The sequence below is a fragment of the Ictalurus punctatus genome, chromosome 2 (genome assembly GCF_001660625.3).
Source record: "Ictalurus punctatus breed USDA103 chromosome 2, Coco_2.0, whole genome shotgun sequence".
Lineage (NCBI taxonomy): Eukaryota > Metazoa > Chordata > Actinopteri > Siluriformes > Ictaluridae > Ictalurus > Ictalurus punctatus.
The window spans coordinates 34,312,147-34,338,841 of record NC_030417.2 but is presented as its reverse complement, the minus strand read 5'-3'; the positions used below and the strand labels follow the sequence as shown (position 1 = coordinate 34,338,841).

Here is a 26,695-nt window from a genome sequence, read left to right as displayed (position 1 = left end):
CACACACACACACACACACACACACACACACACACACACACACACCATTAACCAAATTCATCTGGCACCATCACGAACACAAACAACATCAAACCCATTTCTACTTTTATTGCCACTTTCTCTGACCTCTGCAATACTGAAGCGCAGTCTCCATGGCACATTTCCTCTGTGTGTCCCAGTGGGGGCGCTGTGAGTTCTGGGTTGAGCTGCTCTGCCATAGATAAACTTCTAAAAAGTTATCCAGCAGGAACAGAGCTGCAGAGATGAGCGCAAATCACCGTCTACTTCCCAGATACCATCTCTTTGTCTGTCTCTTGCTCTCACTGTCTCACTCTCAGTGTCTGTCTCTCTTCAGTCCGTGTGTGTCTGTGTCTCTCTCTCACTGTCTCACTCTTTCACAATATCCATGTCTATCGCTCTCTTTCTCCTGCAGTCTCGGTCTCTCTTTCTCACCAGTCACTTTGTCTCTTTCTCTTTCACAGTCTCTCTGTCTCTCTCTCTCCCTATCTCTAAGTCCATCTCTCTTACAGCCTGTGTCTTTCTCTGTCTGTCTCTCTCTCCCTCTTCTGTAGCCTCTGTGTCTCTCTCTCTCCGAGACTCTGTCTCTCTATCTTGCAGTCTGTTTTTCTCTCAATTTCTGTATCTGTTTCTCTTGCAGTCTCTGTCCCCCTCTCTTTCTCTCTCTCTGCCTGCCTGTCTCTCTCGTTCACAATCTAGTTCCCGTCTTCCTTGCAGTTTGTGTCTGCCTCTCTCTCTTTCAAACATATGTGTACAATTGCGTATTTTGCACATCGCTCTCTCACCTGGCTGTGGCACGGAGTATAAGCAGTCCTGAAAAAAGGGCATCGCTGTGACAACCCCAGGTGCCCTGGATGCGCATAACAGCTCCTCCCCTTTGAACATTCCCGATTGGACATTCAGGTGAAAGAGGCGGGGAGTGAAGTTGTACTTGCCAGGATCTATAAAGAACACAAGTGTGCATTCATTCATTTATTACAAAAAGCTATTTCAAATGAGGGATTTTCTTACTATATGTGTCATATTCTAGGACATTTCAGAGCATCACCTTGCAGCATGCAGTCATAAGCCTTCCTATCCGGCGGCCCAATAGCGTTCCAGAACTCTGCAGGCTCCGCCCCTTCTTCTACGTCCAGAATGTTCAGACTGCTGTTGCTCAATCCCATCTCGGGAGGACGCCTAATACACAATCGTCATATTCAAAACTATCCACACTAGCTATTGGTTTCAGCACAAGAAAAACAGATCCATACTCGGGCTAGCCAATGAATTAGCAAGCAATGGTGTCCGAAACCTAACGGCATGTGTACCGTGTGTTAAAACGTATGCTCTGTTGCAACACTATTTCTACAGGGTCAAAACATTGTCCTATGTGATGGACACCTTCAAATAAAGCGACTAATTTTTTTAATTTATAGTCGTCATGTAGTAATTTTGTGTTTTGGGCGTTCCTCGCACATTTTTTACATAATTCTTACGTGTGTGTGAGCTGCTGGACGGTGTGTTTGGCGACTTGACGTGCATTAGCGTGGGCCTTGCAGCCATGCCACAGGTAAAGCGCCGCCTGCTGGATGTTTATCAGAAGCACAGAACCGCGAGAACGCAGGCTGGAGGTACAGCACTCCACCTCGAACAGACTGGCTTCTAAAGGCACAGCACCCCTCACACAAAAGAGGCGCCAGTCACCTGGAATAAAAACAAAAACACACAACAGAACAGAATAAGCGTTTTTTGTTGAGATATATACACACGCACACACACACACACACACACACACACACACACACACACACACACACACACACACACACACACACACCACAATGCTGTTGAATTCTTGATTCTGATTGGACAGAAGCAGCTCTGACTATTGTGTTGGTTGATACACGATACAGCAGACGGGCTCTAAGTGCGCCGTGTTGTGTACAAATACTGACCTGCGTTTTTGCTGTGTCGTCTGCGAATAACCAGCCCTCCTTGGAAAAGCTGCAGAAAACACGGTGGCTCCTCCCCTTCCTTTACGTTCACCCGAGGCTCATTCGCAAAGGATAACGGTAGGGACAGGTCTGGTGCGTTGATCTGCGAGAGCCGTCCCTGCCAGATGAAAAGGGCGGAGCTTTCCTGGTCCAAACTTTGATCCTCAGGGATGCCTTTTGTGATTTACACACACGTACACATAAATACAAATATATTCCAGGACACACAATAAACCTTAAAATTAGTTTTTAGGCACTACGGGGAAAGTATATTATGATAAACTCTATACAATGATATGAATGAGCAGAGTTTAAAGTTGGGATGTAAACAAATTGTAAGCAATGCAAAAATTGTAAAAAATATTTCGAAAGGAATAACAGGTAAAAAAACCTGGACTTGGGTAATACTGTGTAAATAAATAATGATCCCGTATTGTCCCATCAGCCACCGTCTCACGCACACAAACCCACCCGTAGCACTGAGACGGTACGTCCAGCGTATAGCGTACGTGTTGTCCTCATGTAACTGCCCCATGCTCTCTGAAGCCACTCTGCAATCTTCTCCCAAGCCAGTGTGCCAACTTTCTACAGAAACGGTGCTGAGCTTTGCCTGCTGGCCGTCGCCAACGGTAACCGAGTCTCGCCCTCTCTGCACGTCCACACCGTGTAGAATGATAGGCTCCGCCCCTGACACGCACTTTCCAGCAAACAGGGCTTTGGCATCACATGACCATGTGTCAGCAGGACAGTCTACGAGAGAAGAAGTCTGGAGAGAAAGAGTTAGAGGAGGTTACAGTCAAATGAAATAACTAACTTGTTTTGTAGACATAACAACCTTAATTATGTTTAATTAATACATAAAACAAGGCGTCTACAACTGTTTAATTAATAATATTTGTAATCACTGTGGTATAAAAGTTATAAAGCACTTCAGGACATGCCGTTATTTAAAGAATAATCAACTTCGGGGTGGAAACTCCGCCTTGCATCACCCTGTTGTTGATTATTTTCCTATAACAGTAAATCTAGAGTGATTTATTCTTTATGTAATTAATAGTATGCGGATAGTGAAGGTCTACGGTGCTCTCGATCACTGAGTAAATGCAAAGTGCAATTGAATACATAAGTGACCTACATGTACGTCGACCTGATAAAATAATTAATGAGTATGAGTAATTACTTGATTAGTGAGATCTCATGACTGGTGTGCTGGTGTACGTTGCTGGTGTGCTCACCTGCTCGACTTCCTGTCCGTTAAGGGTCACATCCTCCACCTTTTTACACCAATCCGCAAACTTCATCCAGAAGAGAACGGTCTCGTTCTGCTCAAACACACGGCCAAAGAGAGCCCAGTCTGGCCGACCTACACCCTTCCTAAAGCCACACACGTGCACAAAAACATGTCGTTTATAAATAATATCCCTATCGCATTATATCCCTAGCTGTCCGAGTGTTTATTCAAACACACCTCTGAATCTGGGTGTTGCGTCCGAAGGGGTCGAGGGGATTCGTACTGCAGTTGCTGTAGTCGTAATCTCCGCTCCACACCTGCTGAGCCAAATGCAACGCCAGCTTCCTGTCACTGGGGGAAACATCTTTCCCGTGCCACAAGTAGAGCTCACTGCCAAAGTCGAACAGCAGGCTCTGAGAAGCAAAAAATAAATAAATAAATAAATAAATAAGCAGGAATCGTTAGGGAATATGACTCATCTAAGATCCCCAGAGGGGGGAAAAATGAGTAGCATTCACCAATAACAGTGCCATATTGTACATACTGAATAGGTTGAGGAACGGAATGTGTATAGTACGTATGATTGTCCAACGAATGAATACTGTGACACGTTGACTGAGCTGCAAAATCACCAAAACTCAATACCATGTGGAAACTTGTTGGATTTGGATTTGAAACTGCAGGTGAAAATTAGTCATACTGTGTGTGGAATTTCTTTCCTAATACTTGGCTGTGCCATTACTTGCCTCAATAACACTACCAATCCTGACAAAAATCCAGCAGCGTCTTGAGCCTTTACCTGTCAATTTCAGCCCACTCTTCCACTGACTGCGGGCACAAATCAGCTAGAGTTTGTGGTGATTAATGAATTGAGGTCTGATTATTTTGCAGGCCAGTCACACACAGATTCGGCTCGATACACAATACAATCATCATCCAGAAATGTGGGAGAGTGTCTGGATATTAAAGACAAAAGGTAACTTCAAAAGTCTGGTAAATAACTGCAATCCAGTTTCATCTACATTACATCGGTGTGTGAGCAATCACCTGGGAGGAGTCCAGCAGAGAGAGGCGTGGCATAGAGGCCCAACCCTGCTCATGTGGGAGGAGTCTGTCTCCCTGTAGATTGTACACGCAGTTCGATTCTGTAATCGCCGTCTCATACTGCTGATCGTCATCTGAACAGCCTACACACACACACAAAGTCACAAATCAAACACAATGTGTCATAACTTGAACATTTTAAGAAAAAGATGATGCTGTGAGAATCTCTAACCACTGTAAGAGTCTTTTCCTCCCAAAAGTTTCCAAAAGTCTGCAGCCCGTGGGTCGTCGGTGTTTAATCCCTCATCCAGGTGAATGAACTCTGTTGCCTGGCAACCGAGATCCCGCTGGGACACGACCAGTGAGGCCATGGCAGAGGCCTTAGACAAACCGCCAAATCAAGAACACAGAATTAATAATGCACAACCAGACAGTATATAGATATACATCTTGGTTTTTAGTGTCATGGTAAGAGTCAATAGACATTAAAAAAAAAATAGATGCATTTGAAGCATAATTTGAAGAGGAGGAAGAGGAAACAGTTGCAGAAAAAATAGAAGCAGAAGAAGATAAAGAATAAGAAGGAACCTAAGGAGCTGAAGAAGAAAAAGAAAAAGCAGAAGAAGATACAGCGTAAGAAGAAGTTGAATATGAAACAGAAGCAGCAGCAGATGAGGAAGAAGAAGAAGACAGTAAAGAAGAAAAAAAGAAAAAAGACAAAAGAATAAGAAGTAAAGGAAGAAGAAGAATCAGAAGTGGCAGGAGAAGAAGAATGAAGAAGAAAAAAGTACAGAAATGAACAGCGAGGAAGATGACGAACAAGAAGAAAAAGAAGCAGACGATGCGTCAGAAGATAAAGAATAAATCAGAAGAGAAGGAGAGGAAGAAGAATGAGAAGTGGCAGCAGAAGACGAAGAAAGAGAAGAAGGGGGGAAAAAGCAAAGAAGCAGTAGAAGAAGAAGAGAAAGAAGCAGTAACAGAAGATGAGCATTACAAGAGCAATAATACAGTCTAGGTGTCAATTAAAAGCTGTCAGATATTAGAGATTTGACTTCCTGAGTTGCTGGTTTACTGTTTTGCAGACATTAATGACGCAGTTCTTACAATTCATTTCCTTTGAAAAAACAAAGCATGTATATTAAACTGTTAACATGGATTATAATCTAACATTCTACATTTACGTTGATAATAGGAAGATTAATCCGTAGGGCTTAGCAGACAGGAACATACAAGCGAGTGTGTGTCCGTGCGTGTGTGCACCTTCTCTCTCTCGCAGGTGTTGGACAGCTGCCCTGTCCAGAGGAAGCACAGTGATGGAGTGACCAGCAGGAAGCAGTCCCCGCTGTTCAGTGAGCGAGCCACCGGCTCCACCAAGCGTACCTGCACTCGTCTACAACCTGACACAGGGCAAAAAACTATATTACCCATAATCCTCAAATAGTGGTTTAGTGAAAAATCTCTTGGCAGGTCAATTAGCAGTTAGAAAACAGTGTGAAAAGTTTCTAGACTTTGTTGCAAAACAAAATCTAAAATATATAATAAAATAAAAACCTGGAACTAGAACGAATATAAGTAACAAGTTAAGAAAGTTGATCTGACAGGTCAATGTTTAAGAAGTTACCTTTTACAAGGATTAGCATCAGGTTCCTGTAGGGTACAGTACTCGGGACAGTCTTGGCAGAGGAAGTGTTAGCAGAGCTGTGGTTCTGTTCAGCTGAAGGAGAAAATACAAGACAAAGTGTAATCTACTAATCTGCAGTCATTAGGCATTTCCGTACAGAATAAAGAGGGAAAGGAAGATGCAACGCTTTTATTTAAGGCATGTATCACATCTGCCGTTTTGATCTGAAGTTGTACACACTTATCAGAGTGTCCAGGCTCACGAGACTCACCCTTATTGGTTTCCATGGCCTCTGGGTCGTCGTGGGCCTGCATGAAGTCCTGCACGATGTCGTTTCGGGCTGCGAGAACACGCAACGGATTCCTCGAACTCTGCGTACGGCGGGACGGTCGGACCGAACGACGATGCTCTGCTACTGCGGAGCTCAATCTACGCACGCACGCACACACACACACACACACACACACACAACACTCTCTCACTAATCTTCCCCCGCACCATACAAATCAAAATGGAACTATATTATCATCTGGATCACTGATGTGCTATCACATGCAGTTTTGCACTCCTTTGAACATTGGAGTAGTTCAACAAAGACTTCATGTTGAAACCATAATGGACTTTCTTTTACTTTCACACTATCCGTTGTTACCCAGATGAGGACGGGTTCCCTTCTGAGTCTGGTTCCTCTCAAGGTTTTTTCCTCATATCATCTTAGGGAGTTTTTCCTCACCACCGTCACTACCGGATCGCTCAATAGGGATAAATTCACCCACTTAAAATCTCTATCCTGTGTTTATGTTTCTGTAAAGCTGCTTTGAGACAATGTCCGTTGTAAAAAGTGCTATACAAATAAAATTGAATTGAATTGAACTTCTATGGTATAAACTCCTCCTACCAGAGCTGACCCCAAACTCTCTGCTGAGGAACACCTTTACAATTGCTGCTATGATCATTTTAGTCCTTTTGTGATGTTTTTTTTATTTTTTATTTTATGAATGATAGTGTCAGAATATACTAAAAGAAAAAAGAATATACACTCACCATCTACTTTAATAGGAAAACCTGTACATTTATGGATGTCTTTTTTACACCACTCTGTGTGAACTATAGAGACTGTTGTGTGTGAAAATCCCAGGAGATCAGCAGTTTCTGAAAAGCTCAAACCAGCCCATCTGGTACCAACCATGGTAGAAGTCAGAAACATCCCATCGTTCCCCTATTCTGATGTTCGATGTGTACATTAACTGAAGTGCTTGAACTGTATCTGCATGATTTTATGCATTGCGCTGCTGCCACATGACAGAATGATTGGATAACTGTATAAATGAGCAGGTGCACAGGTGTTCCTATTAAAGTCGGCTGTGAGCGTATAAGGGATTGTATATCTTATTCTATACCACAGTGTTTATTTAGTATTTATGGAAGGAGTTTCAGTGCGTTGTAACAATCTGAGGTAAATCTGTAACCAAGGAATTTGTGCTTTAGAGTTTCTGAAAAACTGCATTTTAAATAGGGATCGGGGGAGAGGCTGGTCAGAGAATGACCCTTTATAGCTGCTGGAATGCAAGTGATAAGAGGAACTAATTTGTCTTGTGGATGTTCCATGTTACTAAACGGAACTGTAAATGGATACAAAGTGTGATGTGTCATTCTTTAATAAATAAAAAGTGTAATCAATGGCAAATGGCTGTGGTATAAGAGGAACAAAACAGTTCAGGACATGCTGTTATGGGAAAATAATGAACGTTCGTAAATCCACTTCACGGTGAGCCACATCACACCACCCTATAGTTGATCATTTTCCAACAACAGCACACCCCATCATGTTTTACTCCTTATATATTACACATACGTAAATATTAAAGAGTAATACTTTTATATTTGTTCAAATGCACAGAAACCGAATTTATATACGGCCACTCAGGGAAACCGTTGCCTAAAGTCCTGCACTCATCCTCACGCTCTCAAACACACACACACACACACACACACACACACACACACACAGAAGTCTTACATGGGAGTATTCGACTGACAGACAGTGCTCAGGTCCTGCTCTTTGTCTGCTGGACTGCTCAGACACTCAGGCAATGAGGGGGTGTCAGAGGTCGTGACCTCTTTGGCTCTCTCCATGGCAACAGGCTGCTGGGCTTCCTGTGGTTCATCAAAACTCTTTGATTGTGACTCAGCCTCCTCCTGCATGGGAGCCTCAGATTCCACAGAGTTCTCCTACAGGCACACAGTTGCACACTTTATTAATCTCACACACATTTCTGTCTATACATACATACATACATACATACATACATACACACACACTATTTGTGCGATATACCTTATCTCTACAGGGTGCCTGTGGTTGTGTTTGAGTGGGTGAGGAAACCTCCTGAGCTTCATACGACAGACTTCTCTACAGAAAGAGAGGGAATTTTCAGTTACACAAAAAGAAATCACCAAGATACGTTCCCGATAGTCCCTTCTTTAAATGTACTGGAACTACAAGGCTCATTTTGGTATCCAGTAAAAGAAGCTTATACCACAGCGCTGATGAATACTTGAATCTGATTGGACAGAATACTAACGGATATAACAGATTAAAATGTATGTTGTGGCGTTCTTTATTAAAGAAATCATTAGTGTTGGTAAAGTGCTGTAGTGTATGAGGAATAAAACACGTCAGGATGTACGGCTTTAGAAAACTACGGGGTGCTAACAGGAACTCTGCTTTGCACTGCAAGTTTTTTATCCTATGAATCAAACGAATCTTCATATTTGGGCCACGCCTCCTACCCGAGTTTAATGGTTTGCGCCAACGAAGAAAGAGATTATACTTTAAAATGGCCACCATGACCCTATTTAGCTCTGGATTGTTCTTTTGTCCATTTCTATTCATAACTGTGTGTCAAACAGCATCAGAAACGTCTGATCTGATACACCGCACAATTTTATACGGTGTGTAATGAGTTAAGTTTGGAGTTTGTATAAATGGGAAGTTATATGCGTCAACCTTGGAGCTCCAGTACCAAACTAAATTCAGAAAAATTCAGACATGTCTCATCTGAATGATTACATTCGGGGGTAAGGAGGAAATTGCGCAATGCTTCATTTCTAATCATGGGTCACCATAGAAGCAGCACATAACTGATACACCAATGCACATGCTTGTAGCTTCACATGCTAAAAACATCTTCCTCCTGCCCCCCCACAACCCATAACTACAGCTGAGGGGAAAACAGCACAACGGTGTTAATTAAAAAGCACATATCAGAGCTCATCCTCATCATCATCCCAATCAGAAAAACGCTGGAACATGCAGAAAACTTCACCCTAAAGCTCAGATACAGCTGTATCCATGCACATCTGAGCACATGCACACACTCACCTCATTAAAAAACATCTTGTACTGAGAGGGAGTGCTAGGAGGAGAGTAAACAGAGGAATAGACAGGCTCCTAAAGACAGGACATGAGAGATGAGGAGATGATGGAAGAGAGAAAAAAAAGTGGTGTTGAGGACAGGAAAGTAAAGAGGAAAGGAAAAGAAAGGAGAAACAAGATACAGAATTTTTTTTTCTTAAATGAGACACACAAATACTAGAGGGTAAAAATTAATCCATTTTTGAAGACTATAAAATTTACATGTGTAACAGATATAGCATATCCTTGTCTAGTTTACTATCCATGCTTAGCTTAAGTTATGTTTCCTGGTGAGAACTCTTTGACTGTAAAAGCTAGCCAACGTAAGGCAAACTAAAATAACGTGAAATTAAAAATCAAACACTAGCAGGATATCTGCTAGCTAGTTAGTGAACACTAGACTATCATATTGTGTACACAAGTAGCTAAATTTGATTGCTAGCTAGCTAACATTTGTCTAATTGGCCCTCATACTTCCAAACTGTTTTTCTATATGATGGAGGGAGGCCATCTGCCTTTTTTAATGAAGCACGTGAACACCATCAACATTTCAGATGAAAAAGAAACACTATAAGTACACAATATAGATACACCACATATGGAATTATACCATGACCATGAAAAACATTCAGAATTTAAAAATCAGTCAAATCAGTATTCCTTATGAAACTTTGCATACACTCGGCATCTTTTCAAGGAGTTTAATGAGTTCCTTTAGATTCCAAAACAGGCCGAGCTCATCGTTACTTTTAAATGAATAAAAATTCATTTTAGGTAAAAACTACTTGTTTTAATTTTAAAAAATGATGAATGAATGAATAAATAAATAAATAAATAAATAACTGTAAAACTGGAATTTACATTTGTATTAGAAGATTAAACATATATAGAGTGTGTTTAAACTTTTGATTGGTTGTGTATACAAAAGATAGTACTGTCTAATGGAGACTCTGTGTCTCTCTCGCGCTCTACTGGGAGGCAAGTGGTCATTAACAAATATTTTAAAAACCTAAAAACAACTGGATGTTGAAAACACACACACACACATACACACAATTACCCTTACCCAACTATGAGCTGGAGGCTCGTGTGCAATGTTGTTCTCATCCTACAGGAGGCAGGACAGGACAGGAACAAGACAGAAGGAGCACCAGGAAAAATGACAAACAGAAGGTGCTAAATAAAATTAAAAAAAGAGTCTAACAAAAAAAAGTCTAAACAGAGCTCTACACATAGAAAACGAGCAGAAGAAACACACACACACACACACACACACTGTACAGGTCTGTCAAAAGGACACATCTGAAGACATCTACATAACATCACGTTATCACTAAGAACTAAGACTTGAGTACAACTGAGTAATCAGGGACAAGCATGGCTCGTTATTAACATATTCTGCGGTCAACCAGATTTTAGCAACTGGCAACTACTGGTTCTTTTACTAAGATGTACAAGAGAGAAGCACACACACAAGCATGTACACGCACGCACGCACGGATACAAACCTGGGGGTGTGGCATGCTGCCCATCATCCCATTCCTCTGCTCATGTTCTTCTGCACCCCCCTGAACTTCAGACAACCTGCAAAAAAGCAACATTTTTCATTCACTCATCACATGCATGGTGCTGGCCTTCTGTTAGACGTGAAACAATAAGAATATATATATAGAGAAATCATACCTGTCTCTCTTACTCAGTGGTGTTGACAGGCAGTCTTCAGTCATGGAGGCAGGCCTGCGAGATCTCTGAGAGGAAGTGCTGGAATCCTTCCTCGTTCTTTGCCTCCAGGGGGCAGTAGACCTAGGAGCTGGAGAATATTCTCCTGCTGTAATAAGTGAAAGCTCTTCCCTCCGCTGTCCGTTCTGCACCGGCGTTTGTCCAGTAGGGATGCTGTTGGACTTGGCCCCTCCCTTAACATCAACATCTTCAGGGATGGTCTTCTTCAGGATGCCCTTGACTTGCACAGCAGTCTTGGGTTCGTGCCTGGACTGCGAGCCGGAGAGACACACTTCGCTGGGCTTGAGGTTAACAGAGAGAGACTGTTGCCGCTCAGAGAGGCCAGAGGGCAGATGCAGAGAGGGAAGCAGGACAGGGTCTTTCTGCACCTATAGAAAGAGAGAGAGGCAGATAGAGATAGAAGGAGTGTCAGATGTATTCAGATCTTGTCTGCCAGAATGAAAAGCCCAGTGATTGAGGTGCTTTCTCGAGCAGTCTGATCATACCAGTGTCACTGCCTCAAGAGATCCATATTGTTCAGGTAACAGGTGTAGAGATTTCAAGTAAAACCTTTGCTGGTCTTTATTCATTCAGTCATTTGTTCATCTTCAGTAACCACTTTATTCTGTTCAGAGTCATGGTTGATCCTATCCCTAGAACACTGGGAGTGAAGCAGGAATACATCCTGTTCATTGCCGTTGCACCATGTACACACCTAAGGGGCAATTTAAAGCAGTCAATCCACCTACTTACATGATTCTGTGAGGTGCGAGAAAAAAAATGGAGAACCAAGAGCAAGCCATTATAGACATGGACATGCCAAACTCCGCAGGCAGTAACCAGAGCTTAGGATCAAATCCGGGGATCTTGGAGATGTGAGGCAGTGATGCTATCTACTGCACCACCATGCCACCCTCTTGCTCATGAGAGAGGTCAGAGGAGAATGGCCAGTCTGGTTCAAGCTAACAGGATGTCTACAGTAACTCAAATAACCACTCTTGTACACAGAAAACATCCTTTAAGTGGATGGGCTACAACAGCAGAAGACCAGATTGGGTTCCATTCAGTCAGCCAAGAAGGGAAGTCTGAGGATACACAGGTTTAACAAAACTGGACAGTTAAAGATTGGATAAACATTGCCCGGTCTGATGAATCTCAATTTCTTTTGCACCATGCAGGATGAGATTAGGGTCAGAATTTGCTGTGAACACCATAAATCAATCAACCCAACCTGCCTTGTGTCAACTACTCAGGTTGGTGGTGGTGGTGGTTTAACGGTGTGGGGAATGTTTTCCTGAACAGCAATTGAGCATCTGAGTATTCTGTCCTTTATGGCCACAATGTACCCATCTCATAATGGCTACTTGCAGCATGATAAAGAACCATGCCATCTCAAACTGGTTCCGTGAATGTAACAGTGAGTTCTGTGTACTTCAATGGCCTCCCCAGTCACCAGACCAGAATCCAGTCCACAATACAACAGAGCACCTTTGGGGTGTGTTTGAATGGACGATTCACAGCATTTCAACATGGACCGGAATGTCAAAGGACCTTTCCAACACCTTGTGGAATTCATGCCATGAAGAGGGGAGACTGCCCTAAGAACAAAACGGGGTCTTACCCAGTATTAATGCGAGTTTCCTAATAAAGTGAGTGTAGCGAGTGAATGTAGATATCATGGTCTAGGAATTGCAAGTTTATTGTGATGCAGCAGACAATCAGGCTATAATAAGTCGAACTGACAAGCTAGATATATTCTAGAAATTCATTATAACTTTATAATAATTGCTGTGGCAATACTGTAAAACAGTACTCAGTTACTTCACTAGAGTAATACAAGTAACTTTTTTTGTAACAAAGTTATACTTTGAATGGTGCTTTAAGGAAGGCGAGGGTAATAAAGCTTTCATACACACACTGACCAGGTTGACTTCGTCTGCAGTGATGGGCTGCGTGCGGTAACGAGCTCCCTTCTGCCTGCGTCTCTCTGAGGCGTCTACAGAACCGCTGTTCTCTCCTGGCCCTATAGGACGCCCTGGAGCTCTAGGCATGAGTGGCTGAGAGAGTTTATTGAAGAGTGCCAGTTTCTCACTCAGAGAGAGCTTGGAGCATGCGTCGTCCTGCTCGTCCTGCTCGGCCTCCGCCTGTTCCGTCTGGGCATCGCCTGGCACAGCAACATGAGAGCTACTTCACAGATGAGAGACAGGGAAGGTGTGGTTAATGTTCAGAATATATTTCTTTTAAAGAAAGACAGTTTAGTCTAAAAAATAGAGCAACCTCGCTCACCTGACTGTCGCTCCCGTTTCCTCACAGCTGACTGGCTGAGTGGGTGCTCTGCGAACCCGAGAGTCCTTGAAGCTGCTGCTGCTGGAACGAGGCCTCAGGAAAGAGGAAGCCTCGGGAGCTGCAGTCTTCTCCAGCTCCTGTGAGCACAAGAGAGAAACGAGAATGGTAGTAGGTAGTAGTGAAGTACAGAATCATCAGACGACTATTCAAAGCACCTTACTGCTACTTCAAACAGTAACGTATTACACAAAGTATACGGTCACCATCTTGTACGTTCTGTCCATTGTCAATGAATGGTATGCTAGTATACACTAAAGGAGACAAGTTGGCAATTTGTCCACTGGCAGATTTTCAAACACTGCAAAAAGACAGCTCTAGTTCTACTTCCTTTCATTCCAGACCAGCAGGACAATTTCCTTTAGAACTAGTAGAGTTTGCTCATTGTGGTCCTCTTTCTCGTTCTCATCCTGATAAAAACTGGAAGAAGAGGATTTAAGAAGGCAAGTCCTTTTTCCCCCTGAAAGCATCTACCCTTCCATCACAACCTGAATGCTTCACCTTTGGCCGAATTTACATAAAATCTGTCTCTGTGACATTTGAATTCTTCAGATTTGCACTTAGGTTTCTCATTTCTTAACCCAGAATTTTGAATGATATATTTTTAAAAGGCAAATGTTACCCCTAACAAGACAATGCATTGGCAAAAAATGTCAAATTCATAATATATACCACAGAAAATGCTGTGTATACAATTCAAATATACAAAATTCATATTCAAAATAATTCTGACAATCAATATGGTGAGAAATATTACCAACCCAATCACACTAATATGGCGTACCCCATAGCTGGGATCTCACTATGCTTGATGGTTCAGAATTTTAGCACTTTTTACTGGACCTCCTTGCGTTTGTCTCCAAAAGACAAGAGCAGAAGTGAGTCAGCAGGTGGATGAATAAAATAGCAGCAGGGTGAACGGTGCTGTAACGGCTGGATCCCCAAGAGGCGCTCAGTAACCTGATACTCCAGGTTTTCCGTTACCAGCCACGAGCCAAAGAACGACACAGAGTGGGGGGTTAATCTAATTATAGTTGTGTATTCTTTGTACTGTAATTTTCACTAATGCTTTATCCAGACTGACACATATCAGAGAGTGTAGCACAAAGCACAAATTCATGTACAGTGCATTCAGAAAGTATTCACATAAAACTTGCAGAAGGGCAACCATCACTGCAACACTTCATTGATCTGCGCTTTATGAAAGAATGGGAAAAAAAATTCTAATTCCAAGCAGGCTTTCACGTGTCTTGCACTGAGGAGAATCTTCCGCCTGGCCACTCTGCCATAAAGCCCATATTGGTGAAGTGTTGCAGTTTCTCCACACATGATCTCTGGGGCTCAACCAGAGTGACCATAAGGTTTTTGGTCACCCCTCTTACTAAGGCCCTCCTCCCTCGACTGTCAGTTTGGCCGGGCGGCCATCTTTACAAACAGCCCTGGTTGTGCTTCTTCCATTTAAGAATTATGGAGGCCACTGTGCTCTTGGGAACTTTCGATACAGCAGGATTTTTTTTTTTTTGATCTGTGGGAAAATCTTCAGGACAGAAAAGTGGTTTCATGATAACAGGACAAGCTGCTTTTTTAAAAAAATTAATAACTTCAAAAGAGATAAAAAAGAGACTGTTGATGAAATGACTACATATCTGCTGTAATGTAACTTTTGTCCACCATTTTATCATTCTGTGGTAAAGAGTAAAATGCAGTTAAATGCATCAGATTGCAATTCTTCATGTCTAGGCCACCTCAGACAATAATCGAGCCAACATCCTGAAGTGCATGGCGGAAGCATGCCGACTATCTATGGAAAACTGCAATATTTACATCAAGCATGAAAGACTGACTGGCAAAGTCTTAAGTCATCTGCTGTCTTGGAGCTGAAGTCACATTTTCTTGTGAGAAATTCTGTGATATCTGATCAGGGTTTCGGAGCATAATTTCAAAGTGCGTGGTGTTTTCTGGCCAAATCCTGTCGTGTTGGATGACTAAAGGTGATCCGAAACAAAATAAAATTTCTGCAAATCTGTCACTTGTGAAATCTGTATGAATTTATATTGTTTTGCTAACATTCTGCTAACCTAAAGACTATGATGTATCTCATGAAACAAAAAGAAAGGGAAAAAAAAACAAAAACAAAACCAGGTCCCAAAAAAAACATACCTTAAACAGAGACATCTTGGCAGCGACACTCATCATGGCTCTCTCGTCAGTCTTCACGTCCGCTGAAAGATTAGAAAAAATATGAAGAACTTGTCATCTTTTTCTTGCAGAAATGCACTTCCTGCCTTAAAGTGACCATACTTGTGCTACAAAGCTCTATGATTAATGTAAACCTGTGAGGTCATAGTCTGACTAACACTTGAATCATTTGGCACTGAACCTTTTAAAGAACTTCCACTGAAGAAAGAAAAAGTACCAAAAACACACACCCACATACTTTATGATTGTGGTAGCTATAATCCTTAACACACACACACACACACACACACACACACACACACACACAGAGGACGTTCCATTCTGTGTCTCATGTACTGTACATGTCCACTATGGTCTTCACTCCACCACAAATAAAATAACTCAGAAATATTTGTACCTGCAGCAATAAAGCCGAGGGTTTTTATAGACAGTTACGCCACACAGTTCACTGGGGGTTTTTCTATTTCTCAGAAATATTTTCAGGCATAAATCGCTCTATACATGTTCTAGTTACAGCAATTACTTACTTATTAATTACGTACCATTACTGTGAGTATCAAGGTACCAAAATACCAGAAATGCTACAAAACTACTAACTATTTGCCTTAGCTTGTGCAATGTTATGTCAAACAAACGTAGTCAGATTAAATAAAATCTTGAGAGAAACTTGAGTTTTTATTCAGCCAATTGTAGCATTTGTTATGTTGGTAGAAAAACCTACTACATGTACAAGTGGTGGGCGACAACCAACACAAAAATCGAGTACGTAAACATATGAATAAATTATTGAAGGATAAATAGACACCTTAGTGCACTTTTAATGTTACAGTACCAATACACATCCTGTAAAACTAAGTAAGGAATAAAACACCCATGGGCACGCTGTTGTAGGAAAATAATCGATCAATGACGGGGTGGTGTGATGTAGCCAGGGTTACTGTTACAACCCAGAAGTTAATTATTTTTTTATTATTTATTATAACAAGACGTCCTCAAGTGATTTGTTCCTTTCATACTACAGCAAATTTACTAACACCAGCACTTTGCTTATTAAAGAACACCACGTTGTACGTTTTATGATTATAGCTACATTTAATGTTTGTGAAATGTCCAAACAGTTTAGTTCTCATTATCACTTACAACAACTATAAACGGTTGTAAATATATAAATACATCAACACCTTCTGACCAATCAGATTCAACAATTATATGGTATAAAGAACTACTAAGCAGAGATGTGAAGGATGTTTATTAAAGTACGTATGTACAATGTAAAGTACGTTAATCATTCAAAAACAATCCTTTTATACAAATGATGTAAAAGAATAGAATTAAGTAAAACAATCAAATTAAGACGTGTAAACTTTAAAAATTCAGTTGTTAAAAAAATTAATTAAACCCAAATCCATTCAAGAGACTATATAAGCTGTGTTTTATTACTTTGTTGATACGAGTCGTCAAGCTGTATCTATTTCTGCCTACATTGCTTCCATGCCGTGTAATTTCACTTTCTGTTCGCTGTGTGGTTAAACATTTTCAATTATTTCCTATTAACAGTTTTCATCCTCAAAGTTTTTTTTTTTTAATCAGTACCAGTTACACAATACTTAACATGGTTAAAATTTGGTATGATGACAAACCAACTCCAACAGTGAAGGAAGCGATTGTTACAAAGAGAACCATGTACACAGATGCCCATGACAGAGCTCTTTGATCACACACACGCAAATGTATACTCTTTCCCCTGAACATTACTAACCTGAGCTTTCTTGATCCGTGTTGTCCATGACTCTGTATGTGTGAAGAAAAAAAAAAAAAAAAAGACACTTAATTGGATGACAGCACACACATATGAAAGCACACACACATAGAAGCTCCTCAACTACAAAAATAAGGGAGATGCAGGCATACACATCATCCAGACAAAGGACAATATGATTTCACATTGATTTTATGACATTACTGCTTCCCTTTAGGGGATCTGACACACACATTCACTCTCTCTTACACACACACACACACACACACACACACGTCGGTACAGGTTAAAGCCATGACATAAGTGCAACACTTAAAGTGATGAGCTCTCACTCAACTGGGTGGGAGTGAGAGGGCCTTGTATGACAAGCTTAAGGAGGACGTGTGTAATGTGGGGTTTATTTTACCCTGTTTACGAATAGATGTTCTTCCAAACCTGTCAAATGTGTAATAGCATTTAAGAAAGCTAATCTGACCTATTTAGGAAAGCTGTTCTACAAGTGAGAATGAGGAAATATGAAGAAAGAAAAAAAAAAAACACACACACCCAACAGACATTTTTTTGGGTTGAGCACAGATACCGTATTTTCTGGACTATACACTCATAGCAACAACACAAAATGACATAATTTGTGTATTAGCCTAATCATAAATTGAAGGATTGTCAGTACTTCAGGTGTGCTACTCCAGCAAAAATAAGCATTATTAAAACATTATGACTATTACATAAGGATATATACATACGTGTGTGTGTATATTATATAATTTTATATATATATAAAAATATATAATATATATATAATTATATAATATATATAATTATATAATATATATATAATTTTATAATATATATATAATTTTATATATATATATAATTTGAGAATATATATATAATTTTATATATATATATATATATATATATATATATATATATATATATATATATATATATATATATATATATATATATATATATATATAATTTTAAGACTTTATTCAACAAAATAAGATCTTCAAGCAGACTTTGGACCGACCAATAATATCCAGCTCACGTTTTTTCACTTTTGCTAAATTGTCTAGAAGTAAAAACACACACAAAATTCATAAACAAACAAACAAACAAACAGACAAACAAACAAAGAACGAGATAACAGTGTAACCTTCGTTTTTCTTCTTCTTCTATTCCAACTGGATTATGTATAGATAATTATTTTATTGGTCTATCTCTGGGATTTTTTTTCCTTCTCCCACCCAAATCTATCATCCAAGCCATTTTACTGACTGCCCAGACCCAAGTTTGGAAACATTACGCAGTCTTTTACATACCTGTAAACATAACCCGACATGTTGCTAAAGATTCGGTCATATCCTTTGGAAAAAGCAATTCTTTTGTAAAACACAGAGATCGGAGTGTCATTTCACACCAGATGTTCCATGTGTGCTGTATACACCTCCTATCTTTAATGCCAACTGAATGCCTTGACCTTTATCATAACAGCTTGTTGTAGGGTTTGTGGAGGAGCAAGTTTGAGCATTAGTAGGTCACATGACCATAGCATGTTTGTATGTTTTAATTATTCTTGGAACTCAACAACAAAAAAAATGTCTTTGTTCTGCGTTTCAGTTTCGGTTTGGTTGCAACAAGAGAACAGCACTTGATGTTTTTACATATAACAAAGTGCAAAAACTCTTTTCCCCACAGGATATAACAACTAATGATGCACCGAAGGGAAAATTCTGGGCCGAAACCGAAAATTCAGAACACATTTGACCGAAAACTGAAACCAAAAAGGATTTTTTTAAAACCCATTTTAAAATATTTTTTTTTTGTATAATTGTATTAATTTTAGAAGTTTTAATTAATTTCATGAATTCAGCGAGTCTGAATTGAAAAACTTCCTTTTTCTGCCCCGTCCAGATATTTAATATATTTTCTGCCCCTAGCCAGTTCAGGTATCAGGTATGCTTGAGACAACACCTGTTGTGCATATTTGTGCTGTGCTGAGGGATTCTGTTCAGGGGGTTGAATAATTTTGAAACTGGAGAAATCATTATACGTTGCATTTTCAGTTAAATTTGGGGAAACCACTTGAAGCAGTAGTCGTGTTGAACTATTTCAATTGTTTTGTTTGATTTGTTCATTGCAAACAGCTGGAAGTCTGTAAATTGTGACAACAATCCTGATTTGCAATGGGGGTTGAATAATTTTGATTGCAACTGTCGCTCCTTTATTCCTCACTGTAACAAGTAACCGATTTGAAATTAAAACCTAATTTACCCAGTTATACCAATCATTTAATTTTCCTTCTTTCCCTGAACAAATACTTACATAATACTATATTTAGAAGGACTATTTGAAATTGATATGGGCTGTTGGTTTGTGGACAGATGACAGCTTTTACTTGATATGTCTATACTTTGTGCTATAACTCGATAGACCTGTATACATATTAACAACATGCCAAGACAAGACACGACATGAGTGGCTCTTGTCGAATGGATTATACAGTTATAGATGTGGGTTAGACAACTTTGATTAGCTTCTCCTTGATATCGGTCTGGCTGACATGTGGCCACAACAGAGTATGTTCCATCAAAAGATATCAATGGCAACATGTGCAATTTTTGACTTCCGCCAAAAAAAAAAACCCCCACAGTGAAGCAGGAAAGCGTTCAAACACGCAGTGACCTACCCGCAGCTCTCCTGCATCTCGGAGGCCGTGACTGGCTGCGTTCGGAAACGCTCGCTGGTTTTACGGCTCGTGGCAGCCCCTGCTGGCACGTAGCGTCGAGTACGCCGGCGACCGCCATCAGATCCTGCTTTCGCTGATGGGTCTGGGACGGCATTGGAGCCTCCACCTTCAGCACTGGAGGAAGAATTAAAAAAACAAAAAAACAAATGACAGTCAAAGACAAAGTGAATCAGTGCTACCATCAGTTCCTTCTACCACAAGTATTAAGTGTAAAACACCATCAGCACAGTGGCATTAACGCTGATGTTAATACATTTTACGGGTTAAAGCTTGTTAAAGCTCATTCAGCCACAGGCACATGTGACTTTTATCATCAGTCCTGAAGTGCATCATCTCTAGCACCAGTCCTGCATAATTAGATACTGTTACTCACCACACATACAATAATTGTGCCTATTATGATGTTCAAGAAGTGCAAAGCAGACACACACAGACACACACACACGTCCCTACACTTTATCAGAGGCAGCTGAGCTTTGCTGCAGCAGGGCCCTTTTCAGTTCACCCACTGATACGCGAGTGCGAAGCTGCGGCATGTCAGGGTCAGGATGATTTTCCGCAGCCGACACGTTGGACGAATCCAAAACACGCTGCCTGAAGAGGGGCAACGAAGAGAAGGGGAAAGAGGGACTGAAGTGTTGGAATGCAGGCAATGCAGTTATACACAAGGATGCAGAGAGTTCGGTTCAAGAGTATTTGAACCTAACCAAAGAAATGACGAAGCAGAGAATAAGGATGACGAGTGATTCGGTTCAGTGAAAAAGATGATGAAAGACAAGAAACAAGCGACAGAAGAAGTGGATGAATGGAGACAGACATGTGGAAGACAAAAAGACAGCAACGACAGAGTGAGCTGATGGACAGAAAAAAACATTCGACATATTGAGAAACTCAAAATGGGTGTGTAATTACTCACTAATGCTAAACAGGAAGCGCTCACCTTCACTTACTGTTAAATAAACATTACAGATCATTAAGAACGATAGTGTTTCTGTCGAGTGAGCACTCGCTCAAATTTAAATTATTAACTGTGCTCAAAACACCAAACCCATAAGCATCGTATAAATCATTCATAAGGGTCCAGAGCTTAAAAATATGTTGGACACAACTCACTGTTGAAAACATTCATCATCAATCATCCCATTTTAACACAATCATGCTGAATTTAACCAAATGTTACTTCAGCGCTAGTGCGTCAGTAGACGGTTGAGGAAACTATGACAAATGTCTTGTAGGTGGAAGTTCCCTTTTCTCTATTTACCGAACTGCATCCCAAAAAAAAAAAAAAAAAAAATGATAAAAACAAAACAAAACAAAAAAACAGCATGATTTTATAATATGGCCGACAGTAAAAACGCATAAAACAGTTTACACACTTTACAAGGTGCCTAAAAAGTCAGGAACCAATTGGAATGCGTCGATCTGAATATGTTGAGAAAAATCCGCAAAAACATGATACAAGGGCTGAGAAAACGTATAAGGGTGAACATGTAGTGCATATGTTGTAACATAGTAATAATAATAATAATAATTACAAAATTAAGTATGTGTTGTTTTATTCTCATTGGGTCCTAACTTATCGGACAATCCTTAGCTTTGCGTCAGTAAGACAGTATGTCATGTGACCTTTCTGTTACAAAGCAGATCAGTATTGAAAAGTAAGATATCGTAACCATATTATAGATGTGTAGCGGTTTAGGAGCACAGACGACCACATCAGGTTCTGCTGCTGTCAGCCAAGAACAAGAATCAGATTCACCAAAACTGTTCAGTTGAAGACTGGAAAAAGACCAGGTGATTTTTTTTCTTATCTTCAACTGTCCAGTTTGGGTGAGACTGTGCCCATGATCACCTCAGATTCTGGTTCTTGGCAAGAAGACAGGAGTGGAACCTGATGTGGTCTTCTGCTTTTGTAGCTCATCCACCGCAAGGTTTGATATTTTGTGCATGCGGAGATGCTTTTCTGCTCAGCACGGTTGTAAAGAGTGATTATATGAGTTATTATATCCTTCCAAGCATCGCTCAAACCAATCTGTCCATTTTCCTCTGAGCTCTCTAATCAACAAGGTGTTTCCACTCACAGAACTGTCGCTCACTCAATGTCACCATTCTGAGTAAACTCTAGAGACTGTCGTGTGTGAGCAGGTTCTGAAATAGCCCATCTGGTACCAATATCCATGCCATGGCCAAAATTACTGAGATCACATTTTTTTTATTCTGAATGCTTAAAACTGAAGCTCTTGACCTGTATCTGCATGATTTTTATTATTTATTTTTTTTTGCATTGTGCTGGTGTCACATTATTGGCTGAATATGCAGGTGTATAGGTGTTCCTAATAAAGTGGACGGCGAGTAATAAAATAAGACATATTTTCAGTGTAGCATGAAACATGCTGACCCTCAAAATCTGATCGACAAATGTATAAAATTTATCAATTTCTTTATAAATGTATACAATTTCCTTAAAAAAAAAAAAAAGAAGTGGTTTAAAAGTGATTTTTCTCCTGTGCTCACGTTACAGTGGAAGTTTGGATAAAATGGCTCCTAAATCTCACCTGTTCGGGTTGGTCTTCTCAGGTTTAGCATCCCCGTTGTATCCATTGGAGACGTTAAGCTCTTTCTCAGCCGGAGCTTTGCCAAGTGCCTTCGCGTCTCTGTTAATTCCACGTGGTTGACGGTCAGAGCGTGTGGAGTCACGGTGTGCACCGCGCCGTTCACTCTCCCTCAATGACCAATTAGACTGAAGCTCCTCCTCCCCGTTTCCATAGCGCTCTGCCAGCTCTCGCCTCCTTTCAGCTTTGTAGCGAGCGATCCTTTCAGCACGGGACTCTGCAGCTGAACTTTCCATCTTCCTGTTCCGTCAGTTCCTCTCTAGGGAGCCTAAGCGGGTTCTGCTGTAAGCTCAGGCTGGAGACGCATGTACGAAAGGGATTCTTCTAATCCCCGGGTCTAGATAAGCTCCGGACTTCAAAAGAGGGGAAGAAACGGGAGGAGTCAGGAAAGCAGAAAGCCTCGACCAATCAGCAGCTGGGAGAGGAGCTGGCTCTGTTAATCAGACAGCCGTCTACCATTGTGGTCGCTCCTTTGAAGACGCAACACTGTTGAGAAATTAGAGAATCAGAGGTTAATCCCATTATCTGACACATTCCTCGTCTCACCATTTGTTAGTTCCCCAGAGTTAATCAAAAATCAATTCAAGGACCAAAATCTGATCAAGAGGAGTTACATTCACTCTCTCACACACAGCAAGAAATCCTGTGTTCACTGTATTCCTAAGAGGGTGCGTTAACACACAACTCGGTGCTTAAGATAACCGTGTCCACCTGTTAAACACGTCAGCTATAAAAAATTAGCTCCCACTTCAGTCTATTCTCAAACCAGCATGCCACCTTAAGAGAACTGTACATCTCAAGCTCTGTAAGATGACCTGGTTTGATTTGCTGCTCTAGCATCTGGGATTCTCCCCTTGCACTGTAACTCAAAACCTTTGACACCCGGGAGCAACTCAGCAACCGTTCACAGCACACCATACACTCTATAAACCACGGCACTTCAACAACATTTAAATTTGAGGAAACATTACAGTTTGGGTTGTTTTTATACTCGTGTCTTGCATGGACTCTTTCCTTTACAGTGACGCAGACTATATCGATGCAATACAGCAGTTAGGCACAGGACCATTAACTGTTACTGTGGCGTTGTAAAAATATGATCCTTCTTTAAGAAAATGATATTTTAACTAAAGTAGGATTTATGTTTTAATGTCCTATCCACTGTATTAAATAATGTGAATTCTAGTTACAATACCACACTTTTATGTTACTATGAGTTTATCCAATGTACAGAAAAGATTTCTTTGGACCCAAACTTGATCTATTCTTTTTTTCTTTTATTTACATCGGTCAAAGTCAGTCTCACGGTCACTATCTAAACATAAAGTCACTCAGATACCAATATACAGTTGCAGTCATAAATTTAAATACGGCTTAAATAATCTGCAAAATGCTAATAATGTTTTAAAAATAAGGTGGATCATAAAAATAGCACTTTGTTGTTTATTTAATCTTTTATTTAGAACCGGGGGGGGGTAAACTTTTGAACAGGGTGATCGGTGTAAATTGTTATGTAAACATCTGTTATGTGAAATAGCTTATTCAGGGTAGGACTAAATAAAAACCTTTTTGAATATAATTATTTTTAAATGAACGTTCTGCAGATTCTGCAAGGTGTACGTAAACGTATGACCGTAGCTGTATATTTAAATACAGAATTTATTTTTTTCAAACTTAATTCCCATAAAGAAAAGCAGTGGGCTCTCTGTGCGAAAAGGTCTGGGTTAAGCATGTAACCCTGTTCCCTGAGAAGGGAACGAGACGTTACCTTTAGCATAACAGTATGAGAGCGCCCTAGCTCGTGACCGGTATCTGAAGCTTGTGTAAAATCATGCCTCTACTTATAGGCCTGCCATGATCAGGTGACGTAGCAATTAAGCGTGTCACATGATATATATATGGCACCTGTGAACCACACCGCCAGCCTCTATTATCTGAAGCGAAGACGCAATTCACAGGCCTGCCCTGGTATGACAAAGCTACGCAACGTCTCGTTCCCTTCTCAGGGAACAGGGTTACATGCCTAACCCAGACGTTCCCTTTCAAAGGGAACCTCGACGTTGCATTTAACATAACAGTATGGGAACGAGAATACCCACTCAGTCATACTGAGGGTACGGCCTGTTCAAAAAGACCCAAGCCGAGGGTCACTGCAAGACACTCAAGCCCAGGGTGGAATGAATATCCAGGCTATGATAACGAATGAATGTTTGTGGCATAGACCCCCCTGCAGCAGCACACACATCCTGTAAGGATACCCCTTTTGACAAAGCCTTCGAGGAGGCGATCGCCCTAGTGGAATGAGCCCTTATGCCCAGAGGCACTATCCAACTAGATATGCGCTGCTTTGACACAGCATCACCTCTACTGTCGCCATCAAAGCAAACCAGCAGCTGCTCCGACTTGCACCACTGGCCGGAGCGGTGGACATAAGTACAAAAAGCCCTTACTGGACACAGCAGGTGCATTCTCTCTTTTTCCGGTGAGAGGAACAGAGGAAGGCAGAAAGCCTACAACACCACAGGGTGGGCAGCCAATGTAGGCACCATAGGAATATAATCCGGCCTAGGATACAGGAAAGCCTTGGCTAATCCAGGAGCAAAGTCAAGGCAGGAAGGGGCAACAGAGAGAGCTTGTAGATCTCCCACTCGCTTGAGAGATGTCAGGGCCAGCAGGAGAGCTACCTTTAGAGTCAGAAGCTTCTCAGAGGCTGACTAAGGGCTCAAATGGGGCTCCTGAAAGACCTTCCAAGACCACAGAAAGGTCCCAGGAAGGTATGCGCGGCCTGCAGATAGGCCTCAGCCGCCTGGACACCACGCATGAACCTCGAAGTTAGAGGACGTTGCCCCACAGAGGCTCCATCAACAGGGGCGTAGCTGACCAAAACAGCAGCCACGTAAACCCTGATTGTAGAAGGAGCCAACCCTGCTGAGAAATGTTCTTGTAAGAACTCCAGGACTGTAGCTATTGCACAGTTCACTGGGTCTAGCTGACGTTCCTCACACCACAAGACAAAAAGCCACCACTTGAGCGCATACAATTTCCTTGTGGATGGTGCTCCTGCGTTTAACATGGCCTCTACAACCTCATTTGTGAGACCAGAATCTATGAACTGGTGCCCTTCAGGGGCCAGACACACAGTTTCCATAGTTCTGGCCGAGGGTGATAAATCAGCCCCCCGGCTTGAGACAGTAGATCCTTGCGGATGGGAAACTCCTAAGGATTACCGTCGAGCAGGGAAATTATCTCCGAGAACCATATCCGAGCTGGCCAATAAGGTGCTACTAGCAGCAGACGTAGACAGTCTTGGTGAACTCTCACTAGAACTTGTGGGATCAGAGCGATTGGGGGAAAAGCATATAGACGTGACCTCGGCCACATGTGCACCATGGCGTCCAGCCCCAATGGTGCGGGAGGAGTGAGGGCAAACCACAGCGGGCAGTGCATTGTCTCCTCGGAGGCAAACACATCCACTTCCACTTGTCCGAATCTCCGCCATATGGACTCCACCACTTGTGGACGGAGCCTCCAACCTTCGGGCCTCAGCCCCTGCCTCGACAGAATGTCTGCCCCCACATTCAGGCTGCCTGAAATGTACATTGCACTCACTGACAAGAACTTTCCCTCTGCCCAGAGAAGGGTTAGTTCCCTGACTTTTCAGCCACCACTGAAACGGTCTCATGTGCAATAAGCCCAACGGTATGACGTTGGCTGCTGCTGCCATAAGGCCCAACAGTCTCTCGTAGAGACTGGAGGGGATGGCCAGAACCAGCTTTATCTTGCTCAAAGTTGATAGGATCGATCCTACACATGTTGGGGATAGAAACGCCCTCATCCTAGAAAAGTTGTCCTCTGGACTGGAGAAAGCATACTTTTCTTGAGGTTCAACCTGAGCCCCAAGCTCCTCATGTGGGCGAGAACAACATAGCAATGTTGAAGTGGCAGTTCCCTGGATCATACTAGAATTAACCAGTCATCCAGGTAGTTTAGTACACGGATGCCC

At 41.5% G+C, this 26,695-nt stretch overlaps 1 protein-coding gene across 7 annotated transcripts in view; it reads right to left on the bottom strand.

Annotated features, from left to right (window-relative positions):
- svilc (supervillin c) overlaps nucleotides 1-26,695 on the bottom strand; it is a 40,966-nt gene that overhangs the window by 4,005 nt on the left and 10,266 nt on the right. For 2 of the 7 annotated variants that reach the window (XM_017496619.3, XM_017496613.3), the window contains exons 2-27: nucleotides 22,636-23,178; nucleotides 20,534-20,674; nucleotides 20,021-20,194; nucleotides 17,329-17,360; nucleotides 15,531-15,592; nucleotides 13,314-13,450; nucleotides 12,950-13,214; nucleotides 10,992-11,416; nucleotides 10,817-10,892; nucleotides 10,375-10,416; nucleotides 9,276-9,344; nucleotides 8,229-8,303; nucleotides 7,911-8,122; nucleotides 6,162-6,319; nucleotides 5,891-5,983; nucleotides 5,530-5,666; nucleotides 4,502-4,649; nucleotides 4,273-4,412; nucleotides 3,463-3,638; nucleotides 3,230-3,368; nucleotides 2,466-2,760; nucleotides 1,956-2,168; nucleotides 1,497-1,704; nucleotides 1,067-1,197; nucleotides 804-959; nucleotides 127-255 (exon numbers count right to left, since the gene is read on the bottom strand). In XM_017496619.3, coding sequence (XP_017352108.1) covers nucleotides 127-255; nucleotides 804-959; nucleotides 1,067-1,197; nucleotides 1,497-1,704; nucleotides 1,956-2,168; nucleotides 2,466-2,760; nucleotides 3,230-3,368; nucleotides 3,463-3,638; nucleotides 4,273-4,412; nucleotides 4,502-4,649; nucleotides 5,530-5,666; nucleotides 5,891-5,983; nucleotides 6,162-6,319; nucleotides 7,911-8,122; nucleotides 8,229-8,303; nucleotides 9,276-9,344; nucleotides 10,375-10,416; nucleotides 10,817-10,892; nucleotides 10,992-11,416; nucleotides 12,950-13,214; nucleotides 13,314-13,450; nucleotides 15,531-15,592; nucleotides 17,329-17,360; nucleotides 20,021-20,194; nucleotides 20,534-20,674; nucleotides 22,636-22,928 — 4,126 coding nt within the window. In that variant the 5' untranslated portion in view covers nucleotides 22,929-23,178. The remainder of the gene's footprint in view (nucleotides 1-126; nucleotides 256-803; nucleotides 960-1,066; nucleotides 1,198-1,496; nucleotides 1,705-1,955; nucleotides 2,169-2,465; nucleotides 2,761-3,229; nucleotides 3,369-3,462; nucleotides 3,639-4,272; nucleotides 4,413-4,501; nucleotides 4,650-5,529; nucleotides 5,667-5,890; nucleotides 5,984-6,161; nucleotides 6,320-7,910; nucleotides 8,123-8,228; nucleotides 8,304-9,275; nucleotides 9,345-10,374; nucleotides 10,417-10,816; nucleotides 10,893-10,991; nucleotides 11,417-12,949; nucleotides 13,215-13,313; nucleotides 13,451-15,530; nucleotides 15,593-17,328; nucleotides 17,361-20,020; nucleotides 20,195-20,533; nucleotides 20,675-22,635; nucleotides 23,179-26,695) is intronic. The other 5 variants (XM_017496629.3, XM_017496646.3, XM_017496637.3 and 2 more) reach the window with 5 other exon arrangements.